Source organism: Meriones unguiculatus, chromosome 12 (genome assembly GCF_030254825.1).
Source record: "Meriones unguiculatus strain TT.TT164.6M chromosome 12, Bangor_MerUng_6.1, whole genome shotgun sequence".
In the NCBI taxonomy this organism is placed as follows: Eukaryota; Metazoa; Chordata; class Mammalia; order Rodentia; family Muridae; genus Meriones; species Meriones unguiculatus.
The window spans coordinates 97,181,632-97,196,221 of record NC_083360.1 but is presented as its reverse complement, the minus strand read 5'-3'; the positions used below and the strand labels follow the sequence as shown (position 1 = coordinate 97,196,221).

Genomic DNA, 14,590 nt, shown 5'->3' with positions numbered 1-14,590 from the left:
TATATTTGTTTTTGCTTTATAGCCATAACTAAGCATTTCTTTTTTAAAAAAAAATAAGCATATACTGCCACACACTATTGAATACTTTATATGATTATATGTTGTCTAAACGCATAGGTGTATGATCAGAACACTATCTTTAAAATACATTGCTAAGGCCGCTGATACAGTTCAGTACTATAGCACTTGCTCACCTTACATCTGTGGGCCTGTGTTCAATCCTTAGCAAAACAGAAAACACCTTGTTAAAGAACTCAACCATCTGTGTGTGTGCGGTCATGCTCAACTGTATTCCCAGCGCTTAGAAGGTATAGGCAAGAGGATGCTTACACACACACACACACACACACACACACACACACACGTCTCTTTTGTAGTTATACCTCTCCCTCTGTCCCTCCCTTCTTTCCTCAGTGCTGGGGCTCAAACTGAAGGCCTCAAACATGCTGGACAACTAACCTAATCTTCTAGGGATTAGGTATTTTTTTCCCCCCTGAAGACTAGTTCTCATATAGCCCAGTCTGATCTCAAGATTGATAAAGTAATTTAGGATAAGCTTAAATTCTTGGCCTCCAACACACTGAGTAGCTAAGCATAATATTTCAGGCTGGGATTACAGGATGTTTCACTACTACCTACCTGACTGGTAAAATGCTGGGAAGTGAAACTGGGTACCAAACTCTTATCACCTGCAGTGTATTCCTAGCATGGGAATAGCTTTTTAATATTCTGACTGCCTCTTGTTTTTTCTTCAGACTGCAGTTCGCCATGAATCTTGCAATGGTCTCTATAAACTTTCTCTGTCAGGCCTAGATGGCGGAGACTCAATCCATCGATCTTTCCTTCTTTTGGCTGCCTCAACATTGTTGAAATTCCTTCCTGATGCTCAGGCACTCAAACCTCTAAGGGTGAGAATTTACCTTGGCACATATTTGTCATTTGGTACTGTACCCTTGTAGCTGATGCATTTCTGATTCTCTCCTCTCCATGTCTGAAGCGCTGGGATCACAGGCGTACACCAGGATGCCTGTCTAGTCATATCATTCTTAGTGTCAGCAGTACCGCAGCTAACGGGAGTCTTGTGATTCGATTGCAGCTTTGTGCTGTTTGTCTTGAGAATGTATTTTGGAGGTGTACATTTTGTCACTACAAAGTTGAAAAATTATGATGCGGCTTTCTTCCTCACTCAGTGACATATTTGATTTATTTTCTCATGAAGATTAAAGATTTTTAGTTTCTTTTGCTTTACCTAGTATGACACTAACTTTGTAAAAAGCTTTTAATATATGATAAATTCAGCTGTTTATTAGTAACATTTTAAAAATAATTTACAGAAATATTTACTGTAGTATTTGCACATTTTCCCAAATATACCTTTTCCAAATAATTGTATATTGGTTTTTTTTTTTCCTTCCTTGTTTTTGTTTGTTTTGATTCTTTTTGAGATAGGGCTACACTCTGTACCCCAGACTGATCTTGAACTAAAGGATGCTTTCCAAATTCTAACCCAGGGTGATGGGTTAAAAATGTGCACCTCTTTGCCCATCTTGGGAATTTTTTTTTTTTAAGTTGTCTATTCTTGTGGGCACCTTGATAACTCTGATTTTCCTTATGTCCTGATTTTATTTTACAGAATTCACTATGAATTCACTCATTTCTTCTTAGTGTTTAAACACTGTTTAATTGTGTAGGCATGTAATTTTATAAAGTATGTACTTGCTTAGATATATTATGGTTTTAAAAATGATTTTACATGGTATAATTTGTTTTAATAGATAGATGATTATGAAGAAGAACCAATGTTAAAACCTGGATGTAAAGAATATTTTTGGTTATTATGCAAATTAGTGGACAACATACATATAAAGGATGCTAGTCAGGTATGTTGAGAAAAGTACCTATTAAGTTGTTAATAGATCCAAGTTATGCACGTTGATGCACATGTCTTTTAGTCGAGGCCACATTTGTTTTCTTCTTTTTTTCTTGATTTATTATTTATTACAATTTATTCACTTTGTGTCCCGGCTATGGCCCCCTCCCTTGTCTCCTCCCAATCCCACCCTCCCTCTCTTTTTTCCCCCCCTATTCTCCTCCCCTAGTCCACTGATAGTAGAGGACCTCCTCCCCTTCTATCTGACCCTTAGCCTATCGGGTCTCATCAGGACTGAGGCCACATTATTAATCTGTAAGTAACAGGTTTTTTGTTTTTTTTTTTTGTTACATTTGTACTCCTCTGTTCTGCTCTAGTTTCTTTATCTTTACTTTGTCTTTAAATGTCTTTAACTGTTAAAGTATATCTTCATTTGTAAGAACCTTTAATGCTCCTGACCAACCTAAGATTTGTAAAATGTTAATTAGACTTGAAACGTGTATTGTAAACACTTTTTAAATTGTATATGCTACCATGAATGCAGTACCCAAAATGCTAGAAGAGGGCATCTTATTCTTAGGAGCAGTGGTTCTCAACCTGTGGGTCATGAGCCTTTTGGGTGTCTTTATAGAATGAATCACTGTAGTAAAGGGTTGTAGCATTAGGAAGGGTGAGAACCACTCCAGGGCCTGGAGCTTCAGTAGCAGGTGGTGCTGCCTTTCCTACTGTGGACCTCTGGAAGAACATCACGTCTACTTAACCACAAGCTATTTCTCCTGCTCTGAAATTTGTTATTTTTAAGTTATCTTTTTATAATACCAGATGGATTTATAGTCCTGATGATGTAAAATTAAAGTTTTTGAAGTATGTAAAAGTAACAAGTACGCAAAAAATAATTGAAATTATTTTAGGCTAAAAAAACTATAAACATTTCTAATGTTGAGATTAAAAGTGTGCCTCACCATATCCAATCACAAATATTTAAAACAAGTCACTTGAAGACCTTTTATTTGGGGAAGTAATTACAAAGTTAATTGAACAAGTTACTTAATTACTACTTTTTAAAGTAGATTCCAGATTAAAAATTTTCTTTTAAATCTGCCAGGACCCATTTACTTATGCTAATAAACAAGATTCAATTCTAGTCAAAGTAATTTTTATTCTTAGAACTCATTTCTTGGAGCATCTTCTTGGATTAAATTCAGTTTGGAAAGGCTAGTTTTATTTTCTTTTTTACAGTTATAAAATTAAAACTGGCAAAAATTAACTGAGTTTTAGTTTATTATTAGGTTTAGGTCAAAGGTAATGACAATATAAGCAAACGTTAGGACTGAGGACAGTGTACTGTGGCACTGTGTATCACCTGCCTGTGTATAAGTTGCATCTTGATAAATGTAGTCAAAACAAAAACTTTAGTATCTTTTCCATTGTTGACTGTTCTACATAATTGACTACTATGGCTATCCAAATCTGCCGTGGCTTGTCGGCCTCCTGAGTGCTGGGAGTACAGGCCTGTGCCACCACTGCCCAGCTTACCATGGTGCTTCTTAGAGGGTCGATACCATGTGGGAGAACAGGTACATTGAGTTTATAGCTTAATTTGGAGAAGGTGACTTTTAGTGTATGTAACAAAATAATTTGTCTTTTCTAATCTGTGAAACACCAAACATTAAAAATCTATATTTTAATTTTGATGTTTTTGTTTTGTTTTTTGTTTTTGTTTTTGTTTTTTGTTTTTTGTCTTAAGACAACACTCCTCGATTTAGATGCTTTGGCAAGACATTTGGCTGACTGTATTCGCAGGTAAAATCTGATGCTGAATTAACAATTACATTTTTGTGCAAAAGTAAAGGGTATTTTTATTTTATCTTTGTGTTCTTTTTATTTTTAATAGTAGGGAGATTCTTGATCACCTAGATGGTAATATAGAAGATGATGGGCTTTCAGGGCTCCTAAGACTTGCAACCAGTGTTATTAAACACAAACCACCCTTCAAATTTTCAAGAGAAGGACAGGTATGTTTTAAAACGTGTATGAAATACAGTTGAAGCTTCTTTTTGCATTATATGTGTGTTCTTTTTTGTTTTATAATATATCCAAACAAATTTAGCTAAAATTTGTTGATGGAATAAATTAACATTGAAAATAAGAAGCTTAGATTATATATTTAGAATGTAAATGCAAATTTTATTTCCTGTTATTTAGGAGAATATCTAATGTTTCCTATGTGAAAATGTTTTTACATATGTTTTCCCTTGTGTACCAGTGCCTTCACATAGTACAATCAATTTGGGATAATCACTTGTTCTATAATGGTTTTACCCCTGCTTTCATATTTAAAAGGCCTCCTTGAAATGTGTATTGAATATTTGCAACTCCTGATGACTGTGTCATAGGTACTTTTCTTATCTCCTTCAGTGAGGAAATTGGTTTTGATTTTGAGAGCTGTTATCTTGAGGTTACTTATTTTGTTATAAACAATAAGCGAAAGAATACCATGACCTGTGTGTGTAAAATCTATCTAAAGTTCATTTGTTCTAAAACTCTTGTTTCATCTACTGTGTAACAAAGCCCACCATCTCCTTTTTTGCTTATTAATTTTTTTATTACTTTTTAATTGGTGTATGTAGTATTTATGAAATAATACTGTTATGTATTTTCTTACTAATATTGTATTGTATTGTATTGTTTTGTTTTGTTTTTTTTTTTTTGTTTTGTTTTGTTTCGAGACAGGGTTTCTCTGTGTAGCTCTGGCTGTCCTGGAACTCACACTGTAGACCAGTTTGGCCCCGAACTCACAGAGATCTGCTTGCTTCTGCCTTCCTGAGTGCTGGGATTACAGGCGTGCGCCACCATGCGTGGCTTCATTTCATTCTTTTTATGTGTGAGTGCATACAGGGACGTAAGGATTTGCCAGCACATCCCACTGTTGGTTTGTTTTTTTTTTTCCAGAAACAACCATACATAACTGTTTTTGCTATTAGCTCTATTAATATACATTGACATCAGTAGTTATTATGCTGTATGGTATTTTTTTCAAAGCTCTCTTTTCTTTTTTTCCACCATTACATTTAGTGGGTGTAATCAGACATATAGATGTGTGGTTGAAATGTTTAATCCTAGGCAGAGGCAGGTTGATCTCTGAGTTCAAGGCCAGCCTGGTCTGCCGAGTGAATTCCAGGCCATGTCCTGGAAAAACCAAGAGGTGGGTTGTGGTAGGAGATGCAAGGAATGAGAAGAGAGGGAGGGAGGGAGAGAGAGAGAGATGTGAAGTTGGAAAAGGGCAGTGTTGCAAGATGAATAATCATTGGGATGGAGAGGGGATTAAGGGATGATACATTTATACAGTTCTCAGAACAAATTAACTTTTTTACGAAAGATTAGTAGAAAAGAATCTGGGTTAGTTCATCGTTGAGAAGCCTTCTCTTGACACCCGTCTCTTGCCTCGCTTTTTTCCAAGAACCTCTTTTTCTGTTTGTCTTAAATCTGTATCAAAAGGTGTTAAATGAAATCTTCAACTCTGCTTTATAATAAAAAAGGTAGCATATTACACAGATTGACTTTAGGAGAAAAGTCTTTCGTATATGAAGATCTGAAAATTTATTAAAACAATTTAGGTCTATCTTATAGTAAATTTTGTTTCTTCAGTTTACAAAGTTAAGAATTTGGCATCTTTCATCCTATCTCATCTGCTACTTTTTTGACTCCTAGTGAGGTTCTTAATTGTTTGTGCTTTTCATGCTGGCAGTCTGGGGTGAGGTGCTGCTATTCTTGCTGTTAACCAGACAGGCTTCGCGAATAGGGACTAGCAAGGCATTAGTAGAATATCAGTAATGTATAAATGAAAATAGTAGTACTGATACGTGATAGTAATACGTGAGTAATCAATAAGGGTAGATAGGGAGTTTGAAGAGGGAGAAGAGTAAAAGGTTGTCCCTTTCCATTTTCTTCAAGAGAAATAACATTGGCAGTGTTTTCAGATGATGATTTACAATACTGCTATGATCTTTCGACTAATATTTTAGTAAATTGTAGTTTAGTCCATTATCTAATTTATTTTGTGTTACTATATTTGAAATATAATTGATATCCAAGTTTGGATAACACACCTGCTTTCTTCTTTCCTCCTAGGAATTTTTAAGAGATATCTTCAATCTTCTGTTTTTGTTGCCCAGTCTAAAAGACCGACGGCAGCCAAAGTGCAAATCACACTCCTCAAGAGCCGCCGCCTATGATTTACTGGTAGAGATGGTCAAAGGGTCTGTTGAGAACTACAGGCTAATACACAACTGGGTAATGGCCCAGCATATGCAGTGTAAGCATCCGTCTTTTTCTTGAATCTGTATTAACTGAACTCAAAAATAAAAAACTAAAGGAAGTTTCCACTTTTCACATACTTTGTTACACACATTGTTGATAGACTATTCAGCCTTTGTGTTTAATAAAAAAATGTAGAAAACTTTTACATATTTAAAATATTTGGGCTTTCTTTGCATAAAGTAATACAATACCAAGTAAAATAAAGCTTTGACTGTTACCTGAATTTTTAGAATTAGCTTTAATTTTTTTTTAACACAGTTAATATTTTAAGTTATTTTCTATGAATTCTAATTAGATAATCAGTGGAGGTGGTAGCTGCCAATCAAAGCAAGGTGTGTTAAAGTTTGTTTGGGGGCATCTTTTCCTCCCGATTTTGTCAGCAGCTCATGCACCTTATAAGTGGGACTACTGGCCTCATGAAGATGTGCGCGCAGAATGCCGGTTTGTTGGCCTGACTAACCTTGGAGCTACTTGCTATTTGGCCTCCACTATTCAGCAGCTTTATATGATCCCTGAAGCCAGGCAAGCTGTCTTCACTGCTAAGGTAGAGTTTTCAAAAATGTCGACCAAATTTTAAATATTTCTTTATTAATTTAGTTAATTTGATGTGAAAATATATTGCTTAATGCCAAGAATATGTGAAGAATAAGTTTTTATGTCCTGGCTAACTAGTGTATTTTAATTTTGTTTACACTTATTTTGAGGTTCATTATGTGGTATAATATATTTCTCAAAGGACAACATAGTTTGTAATTTCTGTGTTCAGTATAAATGAGTCAGTATTGTATTTCAGAAAAAATAAATACACCTTTTAAACACTTAGAAAGTAAGAAGAGTAATATCTGAGTTTCTTAACCAAAGGAGACAAATTTGTCAGTAACATCTGTTTTATGGTTGTTGTATGTTTTTGGCCTTATTTAACTGTTTTTTAGGTTTGCTTTTATACTTTCTTGGTGAAGGACCTTTATGGGTTTTTTTTTTCTTTTGTTTTTTTCTTCAATAATGTGGTGTAGACCTTGTTTGAATCGTTTAATCTGTTTGTAGTTACTCTTTAAATTACCCAATTTATACTATACTCAAATGTGTTTAGGTTTTTGTTTTTCTTTATGTTGGATTTTTAAAATGCAGTGTTTCTATAGATTGATGATAACTGAAAATAGGTTCATAATGGGTTTGTTTAATTTATAGTCTTGTAACTAAATTGAGTGCACTCATCTGCATTGTTGCTGTTTATTTTTTGTTTTGTTTTGAGAGGGGGTGTGGCTATATGGTTTAAGCAGATCTGGAACTTGTTTTGTAGACCAGGCTGGCCTTGAACTCCTAGAGATCCTTTGCGTCTGCCTTCTGAGGACTAGGTTCAGAGGTGTAAGCCACCACCAGTCTTGTATTATTTCATAAAACCAGTAGTTATCAAAGAATCATCTTTTTTTTTTTTTTTCTTTAGATAGTGACTTGGTCATACCTTTTGGTCCTTTTTGTTCATATTAATGAATACCTTAAACTTCTATCTACCCTTTATAATAATTAGCATCAATAGAAAGGAAACTTAGATGGGCTTATTTTGAATAGATAATAAGATTTTCAGTTAAAAACTAAACCTCAAGACTAAAGAAATCTATTCTTCCAAAGGACAAGTATTTAATTCCCAGCAGCCATGCCAGGCTCATCATCGTAAGCTGAGATTCCACCTCTAAGGGATCCAGCACCCTCTTCTGGGCCTCCACAGGCATCTCTGATCGTCTCATGTGCCCAGACACATAGACACAACAGAATCAAAAATAAATAAGTCCTTTTTAAATTGAATTTTGTTTTATGTATATTTTGTGTTTTTAAAAATTGGTTTACTTAAGCTAGGTGTGGTAGTATGCTCCTGAAACTTGGCAACTGTTGAGGCTAACATGAACAGAGCTCTAAGTTTGAGGTCTAGGGCAGCCATGGCTACATAGGAAGAGAGAGCCTGTCTCAAAAAGGAAAACAATCTCATGAAGTATCAGGTCTGTCATATTGAAAGTATACACAGTATATACTTTGTCAGTTTGTTGATGCCTTTTATTCATACCTATTACAGTCAAACAATTTTAGTGTATACTGCACAGATCTTTCTCTCTTTTTAATCCTTTCTTTGCAACCTTAACAATCTCTTTAACTCCAAAGCCATACTAATTTTATTTCTTACAGGATTGGTACAAATAGCTAGTGTACCATTTTGAACAAATGATGGAGTTAATATGCCATGATATTCTCAGGAGCTTCAGAATTAGTTAATTTGTAATTGCAGTAATTCCTACCTTATAGGTTTAATACTTGAATTAAAATTTACTTTGGTCTACTCAGTGTTTGATATGTATTTGGATCTCTCCTAAAAGGTGTGTATTCAGAGCTAACTCTACCCCAGGCATGGTGGCACACACTGTAATTCTAGCACTTGAGAGGTTGATGTGGGAGGATTGTAAGTTTCAGGCTGTTTTAATCAGTGTCTGTACCTATGAAGAAAGACCATGACCAGCTCAATTTAAAAGTAAGCATTTAATTGAAGCTTGCTTCCAATTTCAGAGCTTTAGTTCATTATTTTCAAGGCGGGGAACATGGTACCACACAGGCAACTTGGGAGCTGAGAGAGAGAGTTACACATCTGGATCCACAGGTAGTAGGAAGAGAGAGCTCCTGGGCCTGGCTTAGGCTTTTTGAAACCCCAGAGCCCACCCTTAAGGACACACTTCCTCCAACAAATATGAACCTCCTAATTTTTTCAAAAAGTACCAATCCCTAAGCACTCATTCCTCATGTCCTTCCCCTAGTCCACTGATAGGGGAGGTCTTCCTCTCTTACTCTCTGACCCTCACTGATCAGGTCTCATCAGGACTGTCTGAATCTTCTTTCTCTGTGGCCTAGTTAGGCCACCTTAACAAGGGAAGGTTATGAAAGAGCCAGCCATTGAGTCCAAGTCAGACAGCTTCTGTTCCCCTTCCTGGGAAGCCCATATGGAGAATGAGTTGCCCATGGCTACATCTGAGCAGGAGTTTAGGTCCTCTCCATGCATCATCCTTAGTTGGAGTATCGGTCTCTGTAGGACCCCCTGGGCCCAGATTTTTTGGCTCTGCTGGTCTCCTTGTGGAGTTCCTGTCCCCTCCAGGACTTTCTTTCTCTTCTTTCTTCCATCAGATTGCCTGCACTCTCCCCAAAGTTTGGCTATGAGTCTCAACAACTGCTTTAATACTCTGCTTGGTAGTCTTTCCAGAGGCCCTCTGTGGTAGGCTCCTGTCCTATTCCCTGTCTTCTACTTCTGATGTCTATCCTATTTACCCTCCTGAATGAGGGAGTATTAAGGCTCTTCCCTAGGATCTTCCTCATTTAGCTTCTCTAGGACTATATATTTTAGTATGTTTACCCTATATTATATGGCTAATACTCACTTATAAATGAGTATATACCATGTGTTTTTGGGTTTTTTTTGTTTGTTTGTTTGTTTGTTTCTGCTCCTGGATTACCTCACTCAGGACAATCTTTAAAACTTCCATCTATTTGCCTGCAAATTTCATGATTTCCTTGTTTTTAATTACTGAGTAGTATTCCATTGTGTAAATGTACCACAATTTCTGTATCCATTCTTCAGTTGAGGGACATCTAGGTTGTTTTCAGATTCTGCCTATTATGAATAAAGCTGCTATGAACATAGTTGAGCAGATTTCTTTGTTGTGTGGTTGAGCATCTTTGGGATATATGCCCAAGAGTGATATAGCTGGATTTTGATATTCCACCTTACATCCATCAGAGTGGCTAAGATCAAAAACTCAAGGGACAACACATGCAGGAGAGATTGTGGACAGAGGGGAACCCTCCCCCATTGCTGGTGGGAATGTAAACTTGTACAATCACTTTGGAAATCAGTCTGGTACTTTTTCTGAAATGTGATTTGTAATACATGGTTTTATTCTACAAGGGAATTTATTACGTATTTGAAGTGCTTTTTATTCTTGTGAATCAATAGAGAGTAAAAATTTTCTTTATATTCAATTCTTCATCATAATGGCCATTGATGTGTTTATTGGAATGGACAACACCCTGATTTTTCTAAGATATAATGGTAAATGGAAAGAGTGAAATGTGTGTTTTCTTGCATGCAGCTGAAAGGATGAAGAGCTGTAGTACTTAGCGCATTATAGGCCTGCTAGGATGTTTTGCACGCCACCATTAGTGTTTTGACCAGGTTTTCTCTTGACTTTCAGTATTCAGAAGATATGAAGCACAAAACCACTCTTCTGGAACTTCAGAAAATGTTTACATATTTAATGGTATGTTTGGAAAATGTGGAGGAAAACTAATTAGGGTATCTTTTAACAAAACCTAAAAGATAGTGACCCTAAATATTGTACAGGCTTCATTGACACTTGTTTTCAAATTGATTTTTTTTTAAGTTATGTGTTTTCTTTCTTTTCTTTGTTCTAAAGACAACAATCACAACTCAGTTGCTTATGTTCTGTTAATTTGTCCTTCATTTTTAGTCTTATTCCTGTTACTGGTTGTTTTAGTTATAGTTTTTATTGTTACAGTGAAACCACCATGCCCAAAACCGACGTGGGGGGGGAATGCTTATACTTCTGTATCACTATTAGTATCAATAGAAGTCAGGACAGGAACTCAAACAGGGCAGGAACTCATGGACCACAGAGGAGTGCTGCTTACTGGCTTGTTCTTTATGACTTGCTCAATCTTTTTTTTTTTTTAGGGATGGTTTATTAACTTTTTAAATTTAATTTTTTTTTTATTAATTACAGGTTATTCACTTTGTATCCCACCTATAGCTCCCTCTTTTCTCCCCTCCCAAACCTACCTTCCCTCCCTCTTCCCCACCTATACCCCTCAACCAGTCCACTGGTAGGGGAGGTCTTCTCCTTTCTTCTGATTCTGGTCTGTTGGGTCTGATCAGAACCTACTTTCTTTCAGAACCCAGGACCACCAGCCCAGGAGTGGCCCCACCTGCAGTGGCCTGGCCCTTCCTCATCACTCAGTAGTTAAGAGCACGCCCTGTAGGCTTGAGTACAGCCCGATCTTACGGAGGCGTGTTAGCGGTTGGGACTCCCTCTCGTGTGACCTTACATGGTGCTAAGTTGAGAGAAACTAGCTAGCACACTGCTTCACCTCTTTTATGCCAGCTTTCTAACTGGTTTCTTTTAACTTCTATCTCCACAGCAGTAAAAGTCATCGTTTTGTTTTATCTTTTTTATATCAGTACCTCAGTTAAAACTTTTTTCTTACAAGTTTGTTGAGTTTTCTTCCTAGCACTCCCGTCAGTCAGTCAGTTCAGAGTTGCTTGTAAATCTAGCTCTGTCTTTCTTGGATATGGTATATACCATATGGCACACATGGTATTGCACCACACATAAGGTTTAAAACAGAAAAATTGTTACAGTATTTCTTCTAAGTCTTCTGAAATTATAATTTAATTACATATCTCCCTTCCTTTTCCTCTCTGTAAACCCTTCTGTATATCCATTCTTTCTTCCCCTCTAACCCTTCATGTGTTCATCCCTGTTCTTTTTCAAGTTCATGACCTTTTTTCCCACCAACTGTTATTTCGTGCATATGTGTGTTTGTCTATACATACGTATATATATCTTATTATAAGTAAGTTATACATATATATATGTATATAACTTATTTAGGACATAATAATGTTATTTACATATTTGTTTTCAGAGCTGACCGTTTAGCACTAGACAAGCATATACACAGTTCACAATAAAATATTTTTTAAACATTTAATTTTTCTGTGTGGGCTGTAATATAGTACTGGTCACCCATGCCACTTAGCCAGCCTCACCGCTGACAGTGAGGTCCATTACCCGAGTGCTTCTCCGCTTGTGTGGTCGTTAATGCCATCCCTCTTGCCTTTACCACTCTTTCTTCAGGACTCTTCTCCATTTTCTTCCTATTGTCTGATTAAATAGAGATCTTAGATTCAGCCAAATATTTCTCAGTTTCCATGGTTCTCTTCTACCTCTGATACTAAAGTTTTACCTGCTATAATCTTTAGAGACAGATAATGTCATAAGTATTCCTGTTTTCTAAGACTGAATCAAAGTGTTTTTTCTTTTTTCAAACAGAAGAGAACATATGCTAGTTCATTTGATGCTGATTTTTAATGTCTCGTTTTGGGGACAAGATGTTGCTGTGTATGAGGCTATTTTCCTTAAAATTGTCTCCCAGCCAGCAAGGTGGTACATGCCTGTAATCCCAGCACTTGGGGGGCATAGTCAGGTGGATCTCTGAGTTCAAGGCCAGCCTCGTCTACAAAACCAGGTCCAGGTCAGCCATGGCTGAGAAACCCTGTCTGGGGAGTTTGGGGGTAATCCTGTTCCAGCTATATAAATGTTGGGAATATAGACACATCACCACTATTCCCTGTATTTAAATTTTTTCTTTTAAGAGATGGAACACCAGTGGTCTTGGAAAGGGGCAGGGAAGAGATGAGGGAGGGAGGGAGGGTGGGATTGGGAGGGAATAAGGGAGCAGGATACAGCTGGGATACAGAGTTAATAAAATGTAACTAATAATAAAAATAAAATTAAAAAATAAATGAATATTCATTAGCAGTAAAATTTAAAAAAGAGAGAGAGATGGAACATATTTCAAGTGTCAAAAACCAGAAACTGCTATTTAAGCTACCCCCTTCCTCACAGATAAGCTTTCTTTGTGTAGCTCTGGCTGTCCTTTAAAGTCACTCTGTAGGCCAGGCTGACCTCAAACTCGAAGTACTTCTTCCTCTGCCTCCCAAGTGCTGGTATTAAAGACATGTACCAGCACACCCTGTTCTAACCTGAGCTGCCTTCAATAGCATTTCTTCATGAGACCCTCAGAGACCACCAAGAGAAGATGCAGAAGCAAGAGAGCTTTATTCCGAGAACCATCAAACTCAGGACCCAAGTCTCACTGACCACCAGTAGAGAAGTGCAACCCTGAGCCCTGGCTGAAAAGAGTTTTTAAAGGGAAAAACCGCATGCAGGGTGTTTCATGCCTTGGTGTTACAGGATTGGGTAAAAGTCACGGGGCGAGGTGATCCTCTAGTTGAGGCACCTAATCCCAGTTGCCATTCTTCTAAACTGCATCTAGAACGTTGGGGAGAATTTTCCCAACTGAATCTCATTGATTGTTCCCAGGGAGATTGCCTCTGTTTTCTACCAGGTATTTATTCTGTGATATTTTCTGGAGGCTGTTGCTAGGAGAATTAACTTTGTTTTCTGTCAAGTGCACATTCTGTGGTATTTCCTGGTATCTGAGTTCAGCTCCCGGTCAAGATGGCTTCTCATTTCAAAATGGAGTCAGCCAGGCTAACTTAAACCCTTGATACACAAAACGTATTATGCTTGCAAAAGTTTGTTTTATGCTTTATATTTAAAATTTGAGTTCTTTGAGTTCCAGTATTAAATTCATAAAGGTGAACTAATGATCTCACCACTAAGACCATTTAATTAGAAAGAACATTCAGCTCAGGCAAATGAAGTAAAGGGTATAGTGCAGTGCGCAGTTCAGTGCCAGCCTGTGGGAGTCTGAAACAGATGCCCCGTTATTTTGTATTTGGAGATTGTGGACATCATAGTGAAATCTGGTGGATCAGGGCAAGAAAACGATGTATTTACCACTTGTTTTGAATTTTGTTTTTATCTTATTTTGTGTGGAGGTCAGAGATTGAGTTTGTTGTTGGTTTTTGTAGTGGATTTGTGGTTTTAGATTGTTTGGTTTTTGAGCCAGGATCTCTTGTAAACCGAGGAGGCCCTGATTCTATATAGCCAAGGCTAGCCTTGGATTTCTGATCCTACTGCCTCCACCTTCCAAGTGCTGGGATCATGGCATATTCCACTCCATATGAGTCTTTTGTTGTTGTTCATCAGAATTTTGTTCTGGCCATTTCTTACTTGATATTTCATTCTCCTCTTTGGTCTTTCAGGAGAGTGAGTGCAAAGCATATAACCCTAGACCTTTTTGCAAAACTTACACAATGGATAAGCAGCCTCTTAATACTGGGGAGCAGAAAGATATGACAGAGTTCTTTACAGACCTCATTACTAAAGTTGAAGAGATGTCTCCAGAACTGGTTAGTACCAGAACACTGAAAAATTTGCTTGAAATTTATGCAAATTTGAATTTTAATCTCTGACTTTAATTTGTTTTATACTAAAGAAAAATACCGTCAAAAGCCTGTTTGGAGGTGTAATCACAAACAATGTTGTGTCCTTGGTAAGTATAACTGTTTGTTGTTATTTTATAAGCTTTGGGGGTACTTAAAATAAATTACTAATTTTCACTTGTTGATTGATCCAGGATTGTGAACATGTTAGTCAGACTGCTGAAGAGTTTTATACTGTGAGGTGCCAGGTGGCAGATATGAAGAATATTTACGTG

At 36.9% G+C, this 14,590-nt stretch overlaps 1 protein-coding gene across 5 annotated transcripts in view; it reads left to right on the top strand.

Annotated features, from left to right (window-relative positions):
- Positions 1–14,590, top strand: part of Usp34 (ubiquitin specific peptidase 34) — a 179,470-nt gene that overhangs the window by 109,200 nt on the left and 55,680 nt on the right. For all 5 annotated transcript variants that reach the window (XM_060365151.1, XM_060365152.1, XM_060365154.1 and 2 more), the window contains 10 exons: positions 756–908; positions 1,776–1,880; positions 3,618–3,673; positions 3,765–3,885; positions 6,002–6,185; positions 6,574–6,734; positions 10,417–10,482; positions 14,136–14,282; positions 14,369–14,425; positions 14,510–14,587. In XM_060365151.1, coding sequence (XP_060221134.1) covers positions 756–908; positions 1,776–1,880; positions 3,618–3,673; positions 3,765–3,885; positions 6,002–6,185; positions 6,574–6,734; positions 10,417–10,482; positions 14,136–14,282; positions 14,369–14,425; positions 14,510–14,587 — 1,128 coding nt within the window. The remainder of the gene's footprint in view (positions 1–755; positions 909–1,775; positions 1,881–3,617; positions 3,674–3,764; positions 3,886–6,001; positions 6,186–6,573; positions 6,735–10,416; positions 10,483–14,135; positions 14,283–14,368; positions 14,426–14,509; positions 14,588–14,590) is intronic.